Genomic DNA, 22,093 nt, shown 5'->3' with positions numbered 1-22,093 from the left:
ACAACTGCTTGCCACTTATTTTAGTAATACTGCTGTATATAGACCCTTTTCGAAAAAGGGCTCCCCTAGCGCCGCGCACGCAAACTACCGTCTGCCGCCATTGTGAGGGCATCGCAGCAGACGACGCAGGCTTCGGCAACGTGCCAGCGCGTGACATTTCAGCACCGCCGAATCGTGAACTGTCATCAACGTTTTTCGTAGAGACGGCGTCCTGCAATGGTGCAGACGTGCTGCGTTCTCATGTGCCACCATCGAGGATATCGCGACGAGAACAGCGATAAGGTACGCGATAAAACTTGAACAACAAACGCACGTGCTCTCTCTCCGTACGTGATGTCAAACGGGCGTGCGGAAGGGCGCCGTTTTGTAAACGCGCTACAGAAACGGACGTGCTTATTTCACAGCGCCATGTGCAGCCTTGCTTTTACGAATGAATAGCCTTCTCCCGAGTGCCTGCATGCGGTGAATTGCGGTAGATTGTTTGTGCAGAAATACTGCGAGGGTTCGTAAGGCCAGCCAGAAAAATAAAAATAAAGTTGCGTACCGTTCATTTAGTAGCAGCAACAGTACTCGCATATCGTAAGCCACGTGGCAACATTTTTTAGTACAGACAAACAGGGGCGTAGGCAGAAATTTTTTTCGGGGGGGGGGGGGGGGGGGGCACCACCTTGATCGGAAGTGGGGGCCGGACAGGCAGATGTGGTCGAGTGTCATTTTGTGCTCTGTGTGCCAGGGCAGAAAAAATGGCACGAGCCTTGTGTGCCCCCCCCTCCCCCTGGCTACGCCACTGCATACAAATATACCCAACGCGTGGCGTCCGGCAAATAGTTGCGTGGTGTGGCTTGCGGCAGACAGGGTTTTCCACGGTTGCGTTCGCGTAGTTCCGCGACAGTGACGTCCTTCCTTTCCTTCGGTGAGAAGTTTGTAGCTTCGGCGAGCCTTTTTTTCCCAGTCCGGGCGCGCACGCGAGTTGGCTGTGGTCACGGTCCCGCAACCGCGGCAGTCGAGCCAAACTGCTCGTCCAACCCGTTAAAGGGTACAAAATGTTGCTCATTGTGCAGCGGAAGCACCTCAGAAAGACCAACGGAGAGTACTAAGAGCTCGTTCAAGCACGCAAACGGTGAGATTTCAGCGGATGACACGGAGAACTAGCCGCCAACACAAACATCACAGCACTCACGCATTTGACGGCTCGCTTTCCATGCCCTCACGATGGCGCTGGCTATCCCACGCTCCTTTGCGAAGCGAAACTGACGAAAAGCCCACCGTCAGGTGGCGTATTTATGAAAAGGGTCTATAACGTCAGAAATGGCAATAGTGCTAAAATTATGGAACGGTGCTACCCCCTTGGACCATCAAAGGTCAGGTAATGTTCAACCACTTCATCGTTCAAAAGGGCAGAATTATAATGCAGTCAATGGCCTGCAGAGCTGTTCGTGTATGGCTTCTGATAATTAAGATACATGGTCTTACATAATAACTAATGGCATAACTAAGCTATTGCTTGTTTAAGTTGTTTTTATGATATTTCAGGTATAGGACACGCGTTGGTTTTCTCCTTTCATCTATCTTTCGCTCACCTCTCCCCAACGACGCTAAGCGTAAATAAGCGTTTCAATTTTATTATTTCCAAATAACACTTGTAAGTACAGGGAAAGTCATACAGAAAGAGATCCCACAGCTGGCAACTGCGGCGGGACCTCTTGTTATCGGGTCGCCCTTTCCGGAAGTGCACTGAGGGACGGGGGCGGAGCCAACGTTGGGTGGAGCCACGTTGCTTTTTGTTGTTGTTTGTTTTCAGACGTCATTTTCATTTCTTTCTTTCGCGCGGAGCGGCTGCATGCTTTTTGAAGCCATCGTTTCTTTCTTTTTTTTTTTTTTCGCGCGCGGGTAGGAACAACGATGTGCGGAGCGTGGACCTGACAGCGCCGTCAGGCGGGCACATTTGATCGCAGCCTGCAGGTTTGATACCGACATAGTCTGAGGTGCTGCTGCATGGTCAGTTTTTAATCGCCATTTGGCTAACCTCCGCGCCAAACTCGATCCGTATCGGCCCCGATCGCGATCAAAAGTGCCCGTGCGACACCAGTGTTATGGCACGGTGTGAAAGCAAGCTCGACGGCACGCAGAAGTTCGAACCATGTATATTTTTACTCTCAATGTATCCGTAAGATTCAGTGCTGCCGCAGAGGAAGACCGAGGCACTAAATTGAAGCTTCAACTGGTAATGCCAACGGTAAAATGGTTGAGTGATCCTAGCTGTCGCCTTGCTTTTATGCGATTTCGACCGCATTTCTTTTGTTCTTGTAGTGCGCGACGGTTATCGACGTTGCGCGTTCATCGCAGCTGGCGGAAAACAGTGTTTCAGTGGTTCGGTGGGCATGACAGCATCGGCGGCGCACTTTCGGCCCGAGGTTTCTTGATGCAAACTGCGGCGGCAGCACAGGTACGATAGCCTATATATATATATATATATATATATATATATATATATATATATATATATATATATATATATATATATATATATATATATATATATATATATATATATATATATATATATTTGTATATATATATATATATGTCAAATCAAGGCTTCGACGGACACCCTAGTGGTCGGGCAGAATCATTGAATAACAAGACGAGGACGCCGACCACAACAGAATAAATATGCATTGACGTTTCGGCACCCAGAACGGGAGCCTTGTTCATATGCACCAGTGGCGTAACCAGGGGGTGGCACACCGGGCCCGTGCCCCCCACCCGCCCCCGCCCACAAATATATATATATTTTTTGCCATGGCATACATAGCACAAAATGACGCTCGACCGCATCTGCCTGCCCGGCCCCCACTTAAGATGGAGGAGGTGCCCCTCCACCCACCTGTGGAGTTTTGCACGGCGGAGCACAAGTTGCCGATAGCTTAAACAGCTTCGCTGTTGAAATCACCGCACAAGCACTCCGTACAGATGGTTGACCAGCGAAGCTGAAACGTGTGGCCGCGATGTGTCGCAGGCTAAAGGGGCACAAAAAAAAAACGATCGGCACGCTTGCCGCGAGAAGGCGCTATGGTTAACGAGAAAACGCGGAAAAGCAAAATGCGGGTGGCGACGAAAGCGTATCCCCGGAGTCGGGGCTCTCCCGGTTTGGCGCGAAACCGGATCTGACGTTACCATAGGGAGGTACTCCCTGCCCCTAGACAGGTACTGTTGTAGCTAGGGAAAGATCCGACGATTCCTCGGCCTTGTCCCCAGCCTTTACTTGCCTATGTGCCTATGTTCTACCGTTCTACTCGGTACCCTCACCCCCTCACCGCAGTCGCCGGCTTTGTTTGAGTTATGCCTTCTTTACGCGGTGTGTTGATAGGTGACAGCCAGGTTAAATTCATGTGCAGGAGTCGCCTTCACTTGAAAACATCCGTCGAGACCTGCACATTTAGTTTTGGTGGTTTTGACGCTGTGCGAATGGCTGAGGCCGTCTCTGCGATGCACTTTCAGCGCGTAGACTGACGTTGGTGGTAACGACGTTTGCGGTGCCAACGCGGACCCTCAAGATATATGCGACAATATAGGGGTACGTATTCTGAAATTGTGAGATGCTTGGCATCAGTCACTGAAGGTTGTATTTTCTTTACATTTTAGAAGTTAGTTCTGCAACTGCAGCACGATGTGGCCCCCGTGGTGTATACGTCTTCAAAGTGCTGCCACGTTGCTCCAGCTCTGAAGACGCCGATGCGGAGCGCCAGATCAAGAAAACGCGCTTGCTGAACCGCAAGCTGACGGCTACGCTGAAACGCCTGCCGTGTGTTCGAATCTTGAACGCCGAGGTAAGTTTACGCTGACATACTGGTGCGCGCCGCTGAGGGAAATGCCGTACCGTCGTGGTCGGCACGCAGCTTTTTTTAAGAACTTTTTAGCCGCGCTAGTTGCTCATTGCTTGCGGTAAAGTGATGCGGTAGAGGTCTTGCGGGTTATAATACTGACATGCCGACCACGACGGTATGGCATATCCGTATTGCTGCACGGTAAACCTGCACTGCCAACAGACCCGATCAAAGCGGTATGTAGATGCGTACCGTCCGCACCGCATTCTAACGAATTTTAAAACTTAGTTGTAAGTGCTCCTAGCAATTTTCTCCCGTGTATATGCGTTCATCTGAAATACCTGACTGTTGTTATTGACAAGGCGTTCACACGATGTTGAGATACAGGGAAAATACCGAAATGAAGGTGACAATGCACGTTAAGCACGTGCACACCTTTTAGTGATCTTGCATGTGGCCATTATACACAGTGGAAAACAAGGCCTTGAAATTTAATGCCCTTTCTTTAAGACGGTGACATACATGGACAGTGAGGATGCTTTTCAGTATTTAGATTTAGCGGAGTGAGGCAACGTGGTGCCATTTTTAGTAGAGGCATTTGAGAATACATGGCTTGCATGTGCCGTCACATGAGCTGGCTCGTATGTTAGAGACAATTTTGATAAACCATTCCAATGTCCGTGGAATGGTTCATCAACAATGGCAGTGGTAGTGACACAAGCATCCTAGCCTTTCTCACCGAAGGCCACTAATAGAGTAAGACAGTGTTTTCAAGGCATGGGAAAAGAAATGTTTGACTGAAACATCAGTATGTGGTGATACCAAATTCAGAAAACCGCCAGTGTCCGCATCTTCTCAGTGACAACCAACTCACTATGACGTTGTTAGGTAACTTTTGTTGCCCTTGAATAAATGAAAGCCCACAAGTCACTGCTATCTCGATCTGTTTCAGTGGACGAATGAAAACCTGTCGACGAAATGGGTTCATGTATGTGAGGTACCTTTTGAAAAGGCAACAATTAAAATTAACGTTTCAGAACCACTATGGGCCCCTTGTTCACAATAAAGAATGCGAAGAGGGTGATTATTTATGGCCTAGGTGCCAGTGGGTGCTGGTGTATATCCTGGGTAGGTCAACACATGTACAGCTAAAGTAAGTTGCACACATACCACATTTGAGATCAGATGTATAAAGATTTTCTTCATTGCGATTAGAGCAGTGGTGTCCAAATTAATCGCTTGGTTAGTAATGAATAATTATCCACCAGTGTTTGAGCACGTCTTGCCTTTCTCAAGGCACTTTTTATGGTGTTTTGTTGTTTGTTTGAACTTTTCGTTCCACTAATGTAGGATGTGTCACAGTTCACGCATTTTGTGGGTAACCTCCTGGAAACTATTTGTCGAAGGAGCACTTTGATTCTTTGGGAGGACAAACGGGAACAGCAAAAGTATGTGGGCATCCCATGGTGCAGGGAATAAGCGAGTCAATTGCAAGATTTTTTTACACTAATTGTGTGAGAATTTCCCAGATGCCAAAAAACTAGGTAACATGACAGCTCACACATGTTAAAGACCTCTTGGAGCAATAAAAGTTACCAGGGGTAATCTACAAAATTCCACGCATGAACGTTGATACGACTTATATCAGTGAGACTAGAAACCTCAAACAAAGTTCATCGTCAACAAACAGTGCAGCAGTGTACAATAGACAAAGAAGGGAACGGTTGTCTTTGTTCCCTTCTTTGTCTGTTGTCCACTCCTACCCTTTTTGTTGAAGATGGATTAGCAATTAGCCCAATCTCAAAGCTTGCCTCAGACGAAGGATTCAACACCAATAGTCACACTCGTTCGGAGCTTTGGCAATTTTAGAGCCCTGTAAAAGCCTTTTATTCATCAATAGAGAGCCATTGGGTGTTTCCCAATATGCCTTACAAGTTTGCCATTGAAAGTTCTGTCTACGTTAATGCAACAGCTTAAACATAATAATTCTAAGTTAGAAACACAGACAACTAACTGGCTAGAATGTGCTATCATATCCTAGTGGAAATGGAAGGACCGTAAATTATAGTGATAGAATCTAGCACACTTTTTGCAGTTTCAACAGGATTTGCATTTTTAAAATGTTTCAATGTTGCAAAAACCGGTTTGTTGTGCAGCCTGGTGGACAGGCCTTCATACTGTGCAAAGGAGCGATTCGGATTGCTGTACAGTCTTCTGTTCTTTACATGCACCATAATTCGTGCTTGATATTACAATCTATATTATTAGGCATCCCCACTTTATTCTATGCTTTTTATAAGGCAAAAGGAGTGATTGCTGAGAGGCGGCTTTGCCATCACTGTGACTAAGGGAACTGGCAACCTGTGTCAAGCCGTGGTGCTTATGCGCAGTGCGTATACATGCTGAGTGCACAAACACGAACCACAGCAACAGGGGCTTTATAAGCACAATGTTGCTTTCTTATAGATAAGGCCTTGCTCGTTTGCTGGCGTATTATTGCTAAACTACCACTGTTTACAATGTGTTGTGTGTATGACTGAATTGGTGCGTAAAATTGTGATAAAAATTTCGAGCCATTCCATTTTGTGAAGGCAGGTTACCAGTGAAGCTGTCTAGCACATAACACACAAATATGAACAAATGTATGAACTCGTTTCTTGTTTGTATGATTGGTGGTAAATGTGATGAAAGGTACACACACACATTTGTTGTCTTGATCGGTGGCTCATTATTTTTTGGTCATGGTGATGACGATGGCCTTATTGTTGCTATGATGCGCAGTGATCAGCTTGGTTACAACCTTGCACATGTTCTTAGCCACAGTCTCATCTATGCCTGTCTGGTGGTGAGGTTTGTACAAATTGTGTCGCACAGGAAGCCAAAGCATTCTAACACAAATTGCATAACTACGGTGGTTTGTTTTTGTGTTTTATATTTTTTCAAATTAGAGGGTAAAAATTGGGTGCTATTTTTCAAGCTGGTAATTTGAGAGAAATCACATTTTTCGTGGAACCATCATTGAACTGCATGTTTTTGGGGGGGTTTAGTTTAGAAATGCTACATGAAATACATTTACACAAATTGATAAGTCAAAAGGACAGTAAAGAGCCTTGATAACATCTAGGAAAAGACACATTTAATTCACAAAAAGCTGATCACCGATTTTTTACGCGTCCTTGTTAACGTACATTGCCATTTGCATGTGCAGCATGTTGGTCTTCATTCGAGAGCTGTCTCACCTTTGGATGTACCGAGGCATCCACTTCCACCTTGAGCACCGCACCGTGCAGCCAACGCTCCGCGGAGCGTCTCTCGCGGGCGGCTGGGGCACGCAAGCGCAGTGACAACTGTAGGTGGTGCCTTCGCCGCGTCGTCTGCTAAAGCGCAGCGGCTCCGCCCAATCGCGCTTGCTCTTCGATGAAGGTAACTTAATCTCATGGAAATCGAGAAGCGCAGCGACTGCGCCTCGTTTCGCACTGCGTTTTTACCTACTGTTTTCTTTTTCTGCATGCGATCTTAAAAGTAATAAACCTTGGCCCGTGCACGAGTAAGATCGCCAAGCCGGGTTGGCACTCCCGCAACTAAGCTACTCAGATGCTTTGTGCCGTACAGTTAGAATATTCCCGCTACTCACACGGTTGTTTTCATCAGCTGAAAGTTTGGCGACACAAAGTCGACAATAAAAAAATATAAGTTTGCGCTGTGAATTGAAGGCTCACGGAAAACTTTCTGCTTCGTGCTAAAGTTTTGAGCCAAGAAATATATAAAGCGATACGCGGTGCTTTGGGCCACCTAGCGATAAAAAGGGAGTCAAGCTTTATTCAGCGCCTGCTTACAGAAGTAATCATTTGTCAGCGGCGCTTCTTTGGTGAACTGATTGCGTTGCAAACTCTGTTAGAATGCTTCTTCATTTTTCTGCATCAATGGTATGAATAAGCATGGTTGCAAATGAGTAGCAAATTAGGGCGTCGTATTGGCGAGTTAAATTCACTAGCGCATGAAGGCAGCAGTGCTGATAACACCTGAATGTAATGTAACTTCTCTGAAATTGGCAAATTGCTCACATCCTTTTGCTTTCAGGCGAGTAAGAATCCAAACTTTCGCACATTTAAAGCTGTTATGTCAGACCTTACCATGCATTTATCGCCAATTTTGTGGCGCCTAGCTTTGAAGCTGATCAAAAACATTTGCGTGAGCAGCGGGAACATTCTGGCTACTGGGCTCAAAGGAGCTGAGTTGCTTAGTTGTAGGAGTTCAAGCGCGGCTGTGAAAGTTTACTCATGCACGGACCGAGGTTTATTGGTTGTGAGATCGCATCCAGAAATGAAAGAAAACACTAGCAGCAAAAGCTAGACTGAACAAGGTGCAGTCGCTTCGCTTCTTCTGAACCGTGCTGGATGCTGGATTTGCATGCGCATAGCAAGAGCGAAGTTAGCTTCACCGCAAAGCAAGTACAATTCGGCAGAGCTGCCGCGCTTTAGCAGACGACGCGGCGAAGGCTCCGCCTAGAGCTGTCACTGCGCATACGCGCTAGTTACCCAAGCAACCAAGAGAGGCGCTCCGCGGAGTGCTGGCCGCACGGTGCGGTGTTCAAGGTGGAAGTGGACGACTCTGTACCTCAGCTGAAAGAACCCTCTCAACATCACAGCTTTCATTAGCTATAGTCGGGTACAACTTTAGAAGGCAGCGGCATTTTCCCCTCAAAGGCGGATGCATACGAGCCTCCACCAATAGGCGCGCACTTCAGGTGACGTCATGAGCCGGACGGCCGGTGACCCCGCCGACGGAGAACATGCCTAACATGCCTAGCGGGACTATTTCTTTAGTCACGGAGGCAATTGGCTGCTGCGCTTCGGTCATCTGGGCGGGGCCTCTCCTGTCTTCTAAAGTTGTACCCGACTATAGGCACAGCAATGTCATTGCAGCATTTGCTGGCCTCGGGTAGTGAGCAGCAGAGTCATGCCAATATTCAGTGAGTTCAGCAGCTGGTTAGTGTGGATTGCTTCCAGCAAGTACTGGTTGCACTTGTGAATTCATGTTTTTAGTCTCTAAAATGAAGGTAGGTCAGTTGTTATGAAATGACTGTCTCAGCAGACAAGAGTCTCTTGCAATGGATTCAATACTGCTTGAAATTTCCATAACGTTAGGTGGTTTTCACCTTTGTTTGAGACGTTCTGTTTAACAGTGCAGTACCATTCTGTGGAGAGTTTTGTGCAAAACTCCACGCAACATCTTTTCACTAATGTGGTGCTGCTGTTGGGTTACGTAGACAAAACTGGTTTTACCAGTCATTGTTGAAAGCTCGCCGACCATCTGCGGATGATGGAGGATTTTAGCAAGTTTTGAAGGCGTCCGGACGGTTGCTTGCATCTGTGTGCGAGAGCAGACAATGCAGCACTGCATGTGTCACAACTTTGTGGGTGCACTTGTTCTAGCTTCCTACACGGTGATGTCGGTGTCCAACTTGTCGCCCAGAAACCGAAACCGAAAGTCGTTCATACAACTAAGGCGATGTGAAATAGTTTCGAGAGAATACATGAATTTGGGAGTGTGTCTCATGCTTCCTAGATCAATGAGAAATGTTTGCAACAAAGAATGCACAAGCCACAAATTTGATGGCACCACCCCTTTAAGTGGTTGTGTGTGAACTTGACGTCAATTTGGACACTTTGGTGGCTTTGTAACTCCTATCTAACAAAAATAATGCAACATGTTTTTAGAGATTAAGTTAGAGCACGTGCTTGGCTTTAATTCTGGGGAGTTTAAAGAAAATTGAAGATGGCCTTTTTTTTTAAACTGAATTTCGAAGTATTTTATTTTTAGAGACGTTTCTTACCATATGCATTTATGGTTTGCGTCTGACATCATCCTCGGCAATCATACTTAGCACAATGGTTAACCTAACGCGTGGCAAATCTCTGGAAAATTTGGGAAATTTCGAGTATTATAGACGCGGAGTGAAAAAATCTGAAATTAGAGCATTATTGAGCAATGGGTGCCGTATTTGCAACTTCTTTTGCATAAGTTATGGGCAACAGAACTGCAACATAACATTTTATAAATGCACGTTACTCACAGTAAGCCAAGAAAAATTGACTCGCAGCTGCAATAATTTCTTTGTAGGATCTCGTCAAAATCGTATTTTCGGGAAATTCGCAAAAAGCAGTTCTGCTGAGTGAAGACTTCCGTCCAAATTTTTTTGACTTAGGCAAATTTTTTTTTTTCGCAAAACTAACATTGGTTTCGTGGCCCTAGGGACTCATACAGCAAAATATTTTTTTTTTTCAGCGAAATTAAAGGGGTCCACAGACATGCACCGATGTTATCTGAATACACTCAATCTGCTACAAATTAGTAATCTTCATGTTTGCTCATGGAATCTTTATGAAATCGGAAAAATGTGGAACTAGCTGTACATTTGGTAATTTGCCCTACCTGCACGCTGTGGCACATAGGCTATACATAGGCACCCCACTGATGCTTTTTTTAATGTGAGCAATGGGGCCATAGTGGTCCCGAAGCATCAATTTTATGTACTTTTAAAAAGCTTGAGGCGCATTCTAATATGTTAATCTGGTACCTTCCCCATCTGACAAGTTTTTATCAGACTTTTGACTATGTAGTGAAGTGTACATCACAGGCTTGCTGTGTCAAAATTCTTCTATTATCCGCACCAGGCTCTCTCCTCTAACACTGTTGTCTTTCATATATGAGCATTGGATGCTTGCACGTGTTCTCCATGTATGGCAGGCTGAAATATTCATATTTATTTTCGTTGGCTGCTGCTTCCTTGCGTTAGTGTCAAAGCAGTTGGGGCATTATACAAATGTGCAGGCAACCATTAATTGAATCTGAAATGCATGTGCCGTATTTACTCGAATCTAAGCTGATGTTTTTTTATAAAAAACAATGTGCGAAAGTGGGGGGTTGGCTTAGATTCGAGTACCATGATTAAGTTTTTTTTTTTTCTGGCCTTGCGAATTTCGAGTGTCGGCCTACAATCGAGAGCGGCCTAGATTCGAGTAAGTACGGTACATATTCTAGTACTGTCACTATAGCTTCAGTGGTGGTTGGTCAGCTTTCAGTAGTGATTCATCGCAATGGTGGATGCAGGGTGTCGGAACGAAATGTTTTTAGTTTCGGTTTTAGTTTCGTTCCACCGAAAAAAGTTCCGTTTCTGTTCCGGAACTAAAAAAATAATGTTTTGTAACGGTTCTTATTTTTATGCGAAAACTTGAAGGTAAAGTAACGATAAAAACATAGGATTTGTGGTAAACTTGCGCTCCTCTTAAGAACGTGGGACGGGTAAAACACTTTCTTCCCGCATTCTTCAGAGGAGCGCAAGTAACTGTACGACGAATTGCTACAGACTAGCGCGAGCTATGTGGGGTGTCGTGGCTGTGGCTGGCCCAGAAACCCGTCAGGGAGGAGACCAAGACAAACCAGCAACCATCTTTACTCCGCCGAGTCTCGGCCACAACTGCGAGCTGCGAGCGTGCCATCGTTCGTTTTCTTCTTCTACGGACGACGCGCTTGCAGCCGCCACTTTTATACTTGTCTATACGCTTCTATACACTTATAGGAAGGAAGAACCAGAGGTCAGCAACAGGAAAGAGCAGGCAACCACAAACGGTGGCAGCAAGGCGGCTGCCACGACGACTGCTAACCCGAAAATGGATGCGGAGCCCCGGAGCCCCCAGTTGCCACGGACAACACCGGGACCTTGGTTACAGTGGTGGACGAACCGTGCCGACGTGTGGTCGTGCACGCCACGTGCTGTCCGCTGTGGCCAAGGATAGCGGCTACTGCGCCCTCCTCCCCTGTTTCACCGGAGGGGAGGGGGCAGTATAGAAGCGGTGGCTGCGAGCGTGCTGGCCGTAGAAGAAGAGAATGATGAGCGATGGTGCGCTCGCAGCTCGCACTCAGCAGCCACTGGCAGTGGGCAGTTGCGGCCGAGGCTCGGCAGAGTAAAGATGGTTGCTGGTCTGTCTTGGTCTCGTCCCTGAGGGGCTTCTGGGCCAGCCACACAAAACCCCAAAACTAGCACCCTTCCAAGTTACTGTATTTAAATTTCTCAAAAGTGAATTACGAATTTTCTGAGCAGGTTCTATGTTTTGTGTCAAGGGAGTGAGCATTTTCTCAGAAGTAGCCCGTCATCGAGGGTGGAAGACCGCTGTTCTGATAAAACAAACTTCAGCACCGAGAATGCCCTCTCCACACTAGTGTGGCTGGCACACGAAGGTCCACTTGCATTAATATAAACAGCTCTGGTTGCCACTCTTTTCATTTTTCATAAAATTTGAACATCTTTACTTTGGTTGCATGAAATAAGCACTAACACTATACCCTGACATATGTATTATTGCTCACGTTGCATGACCTCGGTTGTTCCAGGTCACCAAGTTTTCCCGGGAAGTGAAAACTGATAAAAAATATTTCGGTTTCACTCTGGAACGAAATAATAGATAACGTTTGTTATATTCGTTCCGGCCAAAAATATCTTTTTGTTTTTGTTTTTAGTTCCGTTCCGACACACGGGGTGGATGGCTATGTAATTTCAAGCTGTGATATTGGTGCAAGCCACATATACAGGGGCAATGTAAACATTCAAAGGAGCGTGTATTGATTTCAAAAGTTCCGGCTGAGCCCCATCTAGCAGTGAAAAATTTTCACATTGCAGCATACTAGCAACACTTTATGTTGCCAAATTTTTCCATTATCTTATGAAACTGTAGGCTGTGGTCCCATGTTGTTCACTTCCCTTTCTTTTTGTTTAGTGACTTCAGTTGATCTGCAAGTTCTTTCTTGTCTCAATGCATCACAATTTTCCTAATTGCACTAATTTTTTTTGTTCCCACAGCATCGGTTTCTCAATTCCTCGAAAGAGCCACGACGTGCGCTCTTAGCAATTGATGGGTACCATGTGCACAGAGGCCAAGGGATCGATCAGCTGGCCAAAATCGTCAGTTCTCTTGCCCGTGACTTCGGACCTGGAGTGAAGTCACATGGACACAGCGAGCTGGGTATCTGCTACAGGCTGCTGAAGTGCAGCCACTGCAACACAAAAGGCCACGAAGTCCTGCGAGTGCAGCAAATTCCTTCGCCTACCTTCCCAACATGAACCAAGACTGCTTTAGATCATCTTAATGTGTAAAGCAGCACACAAAAACAAGACATGAAAGGAGGAATACAATTGAACAGGCCAACCACTGCACTTGCAATTAGCTTATTTTGAAGGGAAAAAAAGGAGGGGGTAATACACATATGTACAAGTGCACAACATTCAAATTTTTTTAAGCACCGTTATGAGCAAAAGTCATTGTTGCATGTGGTGCACTTGTGGGTATGTACTATATACATATTTTTTAAAAGAATAAACTAGTGGCAAGTGCAACAGTTGTCCTGTTGAATCATATTAATCCTCTTGTGTCTTTTTTCTGTGCGCTGCTTTACATGTTCAGATGCTCTGTCACCAATTCACCCGACTTTCAACCTTACTGAAACTTGGCAAATGCTGCCTGCCATGAAACGGCCCTTTTCAGGGCCACCCATGTGTTGTCCGGCTGGTTGCGAATGCTCCCAACTGTTACCCAGATAGCCTCCTTGAAACTTGAGAGGAGTTGTACGGCACATGTTGACTCTGCTGGCTGTATATTACTTTTGTATAATTAAGATTGTGCCACAGGGTCTTTCAATTGAAAGTAATACATATAGCATGACCTTGCATTAATTATCTTTCATAAATGCTAATCACTACTCGAACAAATCGAGAACGTTTCTGTATTGCAGCAAATAAATGTAGAAATTGCATATGTCATCACACCTTTATTGCCCAAAAAATTGCATTTATTGCACATTCATCAAGCAAGTGACCTATGCAGGACACCATCTCTGCAAGCTCAGATGTGCACGCGCAGGCCTTGCATTTATGGCTTTGCTATCTCGGCAGCCCTCTGTTCTATTGCTACCTGTGAATGTGCCAAGCAGATTGGTCTGAACGGCATCACAAGTAGCTAAACACATTTTAGAGCGCAATGAACTGGGCTAGTTGGTACTACTTCATTATGTCACAGTGCGAGGAAAGAAGCCAAGGCACACAGTGCTGTGTCCCAGCTTTTTCCTCGTTCTGGGAGCACTGGAACAATGAACATTTGAGAACATTCACTTGGAGCTCCTACCATCACATTTGGCTACATGCTCCAAGCCCAGCTCGTCCAGACATGATTCAAGGCATCACAGTTGTGTTCGCATACATCATCTGTGTAGAGAACAAGTTATTTTGAATTGAAAAATGGCCATCCACCTGTTTTGTACAAGGCTACCAGGAAATCCATACTGATTTCTCAGAAAGGAAAACAAAAAATTCGTACTGTTCCTGGGCTCAAGCCTGGAACCAACACCTTTCCAGGGCTGTTTCTCTACAACTGAGATAGCCAGTAGGCTAGCAATGGGCAGTGTAAGGGCCAATTAGTTGAAAAGTCAAAGCACACAGAATGTGGCAAATGGGTCCTGTGGAAACGTGCAGCAGCTTTTAGCAGAAGATTCTGTGTTAATATCTATTTATGAAAATCAAACTTGAAAGAAAAAACATTACTTGCAGCTGCTTATAAGCTACTTATACCTACTGTGCTTTCCACAGAACTCATTTGTCATATTCAGTGTCCATGCGCTTCAAACTGAATTTGCCCTCGCACTTTTATTATTAGCATACTGGTTAGCTTAAATGGTAGAGCGACCACCCCGAAAAAAAGTCGTTCTCGAGTTCAAACTGTGGACCATGTCAAATTTTTCGCCAACTAAAATGCTGTTCTTTGTGAGAAATCCATATGAATTTTATCGTAGCTTTGTGCAACAAATGGGAGTGGATGGCCATTTTTACATTCATAACCCTTTCTATGTAGTGCAAAACTCCGCTGTTATAAACGAGTCATTTTCTAGCAGTCAACAGCACATCATAGTGTTTGTAGATCTGGAGTGCTTCCCAATACGGACCACTGAGAATGGCACAGTTGCATTGTGGGGCAAAAGTATATGGACAGTTTGTGCCACTGAGCAAGCTTATGTTATGAGGCCCAGCAGCACATAGTGCTGGCATTGTTGACATAGTTCCTTGAAAGGCAGTGGGGGTTAACATAGGCTGAAGTTGAGGCATCTCCGTTGTAGTGCAGACAAAACGGGTGCGGATAGTTCGTTCATGCTACTGAGAGAAAGTAACGGAAGACATGGCAGCAACACACAATGCCGTTTATGAGTTTGCAAGGCAGGCCAACTGCACCAAGGCGGATGAACTGCAAACAAGAGAGCCACATGGTGTTTCTAAGTGTCAGGCTGTACGTCACGAAAATTTAGCTCAAGAAAGTGAGCCCATAGTGTGCACTATAGGTGACCGCATCTGTTTGTATATAACATGGCAAATAAGCTGATCGATACAAACTGAGTGAGAAGAGTTTAGCAAGAGTTTCATGCCACGTCTTGAATGTGCTTGAAAAAGTGCGTGAGCCAACATGTTAATAGGCTGCTATCGAACAATGTATCTAGTTTTTCTTTTCTAGTAAGACCTGTATATCCAAAAGTTGGCCTCCCAGACAAATATGTATTATGGGTGTCATACTGTCAATTTTGATCACGATAGGACCTGACTGGGTAGAATTTCTCTACTGTGATTATTTACTGTATGCAAGTTGCAGAAACGAGTCAATCACTGTTGAGAAATTTCACCCTGATTGGGCCTAATTGCGATCAGCAGTGCACCATGTGACAACGGTATCATCCGAGTTAGTTTCTAAGTATGGTCTACATCCAAGCCGTGGATGGATCAACCTGTAAACCTAAAGCGGCGGCACTTACGACTGCAGTTTCGCAGTCGTACTCTGTCTTGCTGCAGCTTTTAGCACACCATTCTTTCTATAACTGTTTGAGACGCTTTGTATACAACTGTCTACATCACATGTTTTTGCTAGTCGTGTTGACTAGTGGCTAAGAAAGAACAAGATACATTTAAGAGTGGATAAATTGAACCTCCTGTGTAATAGATCTGTTTTCAACTTCATTTTGCAGTGTACTGTTAAATATAGTCAATTAGCAGAAGGCACTACCATGTTTGATGTTCCGCTTTTCCAAGTCACCTAAAAAGTATAATTTATCTTTGCTCGAAATGATCATAACCAAAAAAAGAAAAATTAGTACTATATTTCTAGCCTGAGATTTCATTCTATTTTTGCAAAAAGCAGAACATGAATGACTTCAGGTTCAATGCAATTGCAGTTTAATCAAGATTAGTTACTATAAAGCACATACATGACAATATTTTTGTTGCAACGTCGAGTCCCTTGAGATAATGTGCAACTCTGACGAATTACAGGCAGTTCTTCATAGATCGCGTCTGAAAGGGTTTAATGTAGTCGAATGAAAGCTCGCACTTGAATGGAAAGTTCAACCCGACTTGCAGCTCAGTTGTAGCAAGTTCTACTGTGCGTTTAATTCTGATTTTTTTTCTTTTTTTCTTGCACGAAGTTATGCAGAACACACCCTCAATTGGTGCGCTGCTGGCAGGCACTGATTAGTTACTGCATATGCTACCTTTAGGTAGCGTAGTCAGTAACTCTAGCACTGATAAGAAGAAATCAGCGTCTTTAGGTCAAGGGTGCTTGAACTCTTCCAAAACCACCCCCTTTCGTGAAAACGAGCAAGTGTAGCGCAAGAATTTTCAAAAGCTTTACGTTGCGAGGGGTGTTGGACGTGAACAATTCTGTCTTATCAATAATGCAATGTCCTGATGCACTGACAGCGCAGAGGTCATCAAAAGCAAGCTATCGCTTCCATTATAGCACTAAAAGCGCCTTCAAAGCAAAGCTGTCAAATTGAAATCACGGTTTACATGTATGTACAAAAAAAAAAGAGGGGGGGGGGGGGCTGGGCAGTCATCGACGCCCATTAGCAAAGCAATATTTGTTCGCGGCAATACCTAGTACATCTGAATTTGCTGCACAGCTTTAGCTTATATTTTGTGTGGTACCCGCGCGTTCATGCACGTTCAAGATCGTGTCCCGATCATCGGAAATGAATTTTCAGAGCTCGACTGGCTCGATACCACATCTAGCGCAAGTTAACGATCAAAGAGTCGAAAGCGCAGAGCATGACACTCATACAAAGCACAATGTTGAATTGGAAGTTGCATCGGAACGTGTATCTTACCAATGACCTCACCTGCTGTGGTAGGCGAGCGGAGTCGAGTACGAATATCCACGGGTGAAAAAGGCACCACACCTTCACGTGTGAGAAAACATACCCTAAACTCGATAGCGAGCGTTAATGTTAACATTACCGCGTACAAGAAACTAGCGAAAGAACAATTTACATCGCGCAAACGCTGCAAATTGCAAATAAACAATCCGCCATTGCAGACGATGTCGATGTTGATCGAGCTCTCCTCTGTAATAAAGGATTCGCGCCGTAGCCAGAAAACGTGTGCAAATACCGCTGCAATAATAATAATAATAATAATAATAATAATAATAACAACAACAACAATAATAATCTAAGCATTCATAAAGAAAGAAACAGATCTAAATCGATTCTGACTCTGTCCTCGTGGCTTGAAATGAAACTGCATTGCATTACTGTAATGAATGTAGTGCAGAAACCGCGTGCACAAGTATGCATTATCAACACAGGAAGACACAACCAGGTTAAGCTTTGACAATAAGGCTTTATTAAAATGCTGGTTTGGTTCCTCCATAGCTTTGGGAAATCAATGTCATTTAACACCTCTACAATCAGTAATACAATATCTGAAATGAGAAATCATAAGTGAGAAATGGGCAGGTCAGCACATTCACCAATCGAACACTTTGCATTCCAGTCAATTATTAATTACAGCAGCAGTTGTGTCAGATAGAGCAGATGAGACATATGAGTGACTTAAATTTTATATTTAGTGGAAACCTCGGTCCAGTGCCAACATCAACACATAGTACTTTTCATATTTGTTGAGGCATGTGGTCATCATTGGCAATAATAATAATAATTTCTGGGGTTTTACGTGCCAAAACCACGAGGTAGGTAAAGGCACGCTGTAGTCGAGGGCTCCGGAAATTTTGACCATCTGGTGTTCTATAGACCATCTGGTGTTCTTTAACGTGCACTGCCATCGTACGTACACGGGCTTCTACCATTTCGCCTCCATCGAAATGTGACCGCCGCGGCCGAGATCGATCCATGACTTTTGGCTCGGCACTGTTGTGGCCGCCTCCACCTTTGCAATGCTTTGCACTATGTGCAATGCCCGACTCGTTTCAGTTACTGTTTCAGGTGGGCTCTCATAGTCGTTATTGTCAGTGCTTGACAATGTGTTAGCAATGACCACACAGTGAATGTGCTTGCACACTTTGAAGTGTATCAGGTGCGCACACACTGCACATTCATTGCATCTCAAGGGACAGCAAGCAGCATCCCCGACTTTTGTCACTGTATAAGAGTGCCCTTTAGTAGACTGAGATGGCACAGTCCACGTGCTGTCTTCGTTTAATTTGGCACAACCTGCCATTTCAGTGCCAGATCTGTGGTACCTTTCAACTGCACTCAACTTCTTGCCCTTTGATCATCTGGATTGCCCTCTTCATCAAAAAATGATATGTCAAGTCCATGAGTGCAGAAATTAGTTTATCAACACGCTTATTCTTCTTTCCCTCCAGCATGCTGTGCTTCATCGTCCTGTGCATGCTCTCAAGGTGCATGTTGGTGTTGATACCTGCCCTCGTCCTAAAGCAGTAGGCCCGCTCTTGAGGTCTAACTGCATAGTTGTCCTTGAAGTACTTCAGAAAATCCCTCAGTTTTTCTTCCTCAGTGTCAAGGAATGATTGAAGATACAGATACTTTTCAAATTCTTGCTGGTCAAGGAACTCTAAAAGGAGTCGCACGTTGTGGTACACGTCTGGCCTCAGTTGTTTTTCTACAAACTCATGTATCTTCTTCTGCCAATTCCTATCCACATGCCAGGTGCAGAGAAGTTTCTGCTGAGGGACACCCATAACTGACGACCATGCCTTGTAAAATTGTGAGGCGTCATCAGACATAAATGTCTTAGCAGCCACTTTTTCGTTGATGGCACACTCAAGAGACCTGAAAAAGCTGCCAAGTTTTCCTCATTCATCCTGTTGCAGATGAAATAGGCTATAGGTATACCTTATCCCACTTCATCTAGCACTAGAAGAGTGGTCAGCTCAAACTGTTACCCTGTAGTTCCATGTGTTGAGTCAAGACACACTGCCCAGTGCCCAATTCTTCTAACAGCTCTTTTTGTGGCTCTGTCATCAAAGCAAGGGCAAAATCTGTTGCAACAAAAGTACCAGTTGGGTCCACTGCACCTTGTGCCTTATACAGACAGACAAGTGTTTCACCTTTGTCCTACATTGCTTTCACCCACATATCTACACTGACAGCATCATTGGTGTGACACTGTTCAGGAGCAGCAATGTGAAACTGCCGTTTGATGTTATGCAGAGTTATGCGTTCTGCCAAATGTGCTGGCCTCAGCTTACATGCCCCCAACAGATGTTCTTATATTATTCAATATGGTTTTCATGGGCACACCACGCTCCAGGTCCTCTGCTACGTTGGTTAACCCCGTTGGCCTTTTCTTTGTCACTCATCCTCAAGTGCTGAATTTCTGCTTTATGGCCATAATGCTTTCTTTGGTGCCTTACATTTATGGTGATACCTTCAGGTGCCGGGCTCTGAGTGTTCTCCTTCTTTGTCACAGTAATAAATGAGACATATCTTACCGGACTTGCAGGTACCCTGACTTTTTTCTCGACGATTACCATGACCTTCCTTTGGCCTAGCCACTCCTGATCTATTAGAGTAGTAGTGGCTCCTCGTTTCCCCACTGGCCAGCTTTTTGGGAGCCGTGTGAAGAACAAACCAACAGTTCGCCTCTTCCTGAGCTTTCCATTCACTGAATTCTGTAATACAAATACAACATAGTATCAGAGAGAGACATTAAACCAACGAAAATAGTTCAAAGGCCTTAGACATAGATTACAGGGGCGTAGCCAAGGGGGGGGGTTGGGGGGTTCAAACCCCCCCCGAAATTTTTTCAATTTTGCTTGCGTATATAGGCACGCACACATACAAACGCACGCACGAACATACATAAAGTATGGTTGAACCCCCCCCGAAAAAAATTTCTGGCTACGCCCCTGATAGATTAATGTTAAATGTTTTATTTTGCTCCCTCACTCTCTCTGCTTCACAAAATAAATTAAGTCCTTCAGTTACCCTTCATCTCATTCAGTGCACTAATATTCTTTCTGAAAAACTTCTGAAGCATAAGTTTTTGACCGAGCTTACGAATGTGCTATCAACGGCAAAAACGACTTGGTGATAAATGTGACATGAGATGAACATGGGTTTTAACAAAAATGGGTCATACAAATGAAGAAACAAAGTATACGGCTTAACAGCGGAGGTCATCAAAAGGTATTAAAAAAAGCCTTTAAAAGGTTAAAACTTAAAAAGTAAGAACAATAAAAGTCAACAGGTTTTGCAAAAACACAAAATCTTTCTTCGAGAGCACACGTTTTCCAGAGTTTTGCGTGACCTTGCGGAGACCTTGTTGCACAGACTCAAGAAAACCAGTAATGTGCCTCCAAAAAACAGAGATGGGACAAAAACTGCTGTTATCCCATACGTGCACCAAGTGTCACATAGGATTAAGAAGGCTGCAGGGTGCGCAGGAGTCAGTGTAGTGTTTACCGCCCACAACAAACTTTGGAGGCCTGTGCAAGCGTGTAAACGTGAACAGTGAAAGGCCTGACATGCTGCAAGAAGCACACCACGCGGTTTTTGTCTTGCAAATGCGGCATCGTGTATAAGATTCCGCTCTCTTGTGGATGTGTTTACATCGGCTAAACTGGCCAATGTATTAACGATCGCTTGCGTGAACACGCCAACAATTTAAAAGTCTGACGGCAACATGGCCTTACACTGTGCAGCTTGCGGTTGTGCCCCCTTTCTTGACCAGGCTGTCATAGCTCGAGAAATATATGATGCATCATGTGCAGAACAGCTCGGACCCAGCTGTGTCAGCATGCCCTCTGTGTCACTCACGAAGAAAGAGTCTGCGTTTTTGCAAAACTTTTATTGTTGTTCTCACTTTTTAAGTATTAACCTTTTCAAGGCCATTTTTAATACCTTTTTACAGCCTCCTTTGTTCAGCCGCATCATTGTTCCTTCATTTGGATGACCCGCTTTTTGTTAAAACCCATGTTCATCTCATGTCGCATTTATCACACAGCCGTTTTTGCCGTTGATAACGCATTCATGAGCTCGGTCAAAAACTTCTGTATGGTATCAAGGGTTTTTTCGCTTTGTCGCCCTGTTTCCATAGGCACGTTACCGCCTGTAATCTTTAGCAAGAAAAAAAAGCGTAAGGAAGAAAAAAAATTAAATTTTTTTTTGATAGTCTTGTTCTGAAGCACTCGATGTTACCACGTGATGAGTGTAGTGCATTAAATGTTAGTTGGAAGTAGCGCTCTATGTGTCGTTTTCACTGTCCCTGTCTTGTGCGCTCACCTGTTTCAACACATCATGTATCCACCGGACATATTTGCTCTGCTTTGTTTTTAGAGGGAAAACAAAAAAGCGACGCAAGCGGCAGTACTTTCAGTGTGATCGAGCAAATTGTGAAAATTAGTGCCTCTGTGCATACTTGTTTTCTTTTTTTTTTTTTCTACGCGACAAGCACATGCGAATTATAACTAGCTGGCACAGTGAATGCACGTGGAAGCGGTCATGTGCTGTACAGCCTCACCACAAAAGATGATAAAAATGCACTGACACTGTCTTTTCCAACAACTATAAACTGAAAACAGGATGGGTACTCACCTTTATCTTTGTGGAACGCCTGCTGCACGTAGTCGGCGGCGAATTTGTGCGCTGCGATGTGGTGCTCCACTTTTTTCCAGTGAAGACAGGCCAACGCCACAAACGTCGCATTTCATGGGAGTATTGACTTTTGCGGCTACTTGACGACACCGACGACACTTCGTGACACGTGCGCGGAGACAGCGCCGGCGGAGGTGAAGATGACACTAGGAGACTAGGACATTAGGGACGAAATTCATGAAGCACGTGACATACTAGGCACTCCGTGGCGACACGGGGAAAAGTCAAAACTAACTTAGGGAAAAAAAGTCTTCAAGTGACGTCACACGTGAGTGACGTAGTAGTGACGTCATCTATTGTTCGCGAGAGAGCCCAGACTC

The 22,093-nt window shown here is 44.8% G+C and overlaps 1 protein-coding gene and 1 long non-coding RNA gene across 3 annotated transcripts; one reads left to right on the top strand and one right to left on the bottom strand.

The window, feature by feature from the left end:
* Nucleotides 1–3,280: 3,280 nt before the first annotated feature.
* On the top strand, nt 3,281–13,592 carry LOC125756833 (uncharacterized). Its single transcript, XM_049411797.1, has 3 exons — nt 3,281–3,577; nt 3,646–3,830; nt 12,688–13,592. The coding sequence occupies exons 1-3, from the start codon at nt 3,562–3,564 to the stop codon at nt 12,946–12,948; spliced, it is 462 nt and encodes a 153-aa protein (XP_049267754.1). The 5' UTR covers nt 3,281–3,561; the 3' UTR covers nt 12,949–13,592.
* Nucleotides 13,593–13,722: 130 nt separating this feature from the next.
* LOC125756834 (uncharacterized) lies at nt 13,723–21,867 on the bottom strand. 2 transcript variants are annotated; one of them, XR_007414794.1, is made up of 3 exons: nt 21,714–21,867; nt 17,022–19,789; nt 13,723–15,115 (listed from the first exon to the last, which is right to left on the bottom strand). It is a non-coding gene; the product is annotated as an uncharacterized LOC125756834 (long non-coding RNA). The 2 variants fall into 2 exon arrangements; XR_007414795.1 differs by having other exon boundaries at nt 13,724–15,115; nt 17,034–19,789.
* Between the last annotated feature and the right edge of the window lie 226 nt (nt 21,868–22,093).

This window comes from Rhipicephalus sanguineus, unplaced genomic scaffold (genome assembly GCF_013339695.2).
Source record: "Rhipicephalus sanguineus isolate Rsan-2018 unplaced genomic scaffold, BIME_Rsan_1.4 Seq926, whole genome shotgun sequence".
Taxonomy (NCBI): Eukaryota; Metazoa; Arthropoda; class Arachnida; order Ixodida; family Ixodidae; genus Rhipicephalus; species Rhipicephalus sanguineus.
Note: the sequence above shows the minus strand (reverse complement) of the source record. Positions and strands in the feature narration are given on the sequence as shown.

What these genes read in the sequence shown, in the direction of transcription:
- LOC125756833 (XM_049411797.1), top strand. An exon ending in TTCGAATCTTGAACGCCGAG is followed by an intron (nt 3,831 to 12,687) that starts GTAAGTTTACGC and finishes TTGTTCCCACAG; the next exon opens with CATCGGTTTCTCAATTCCTC.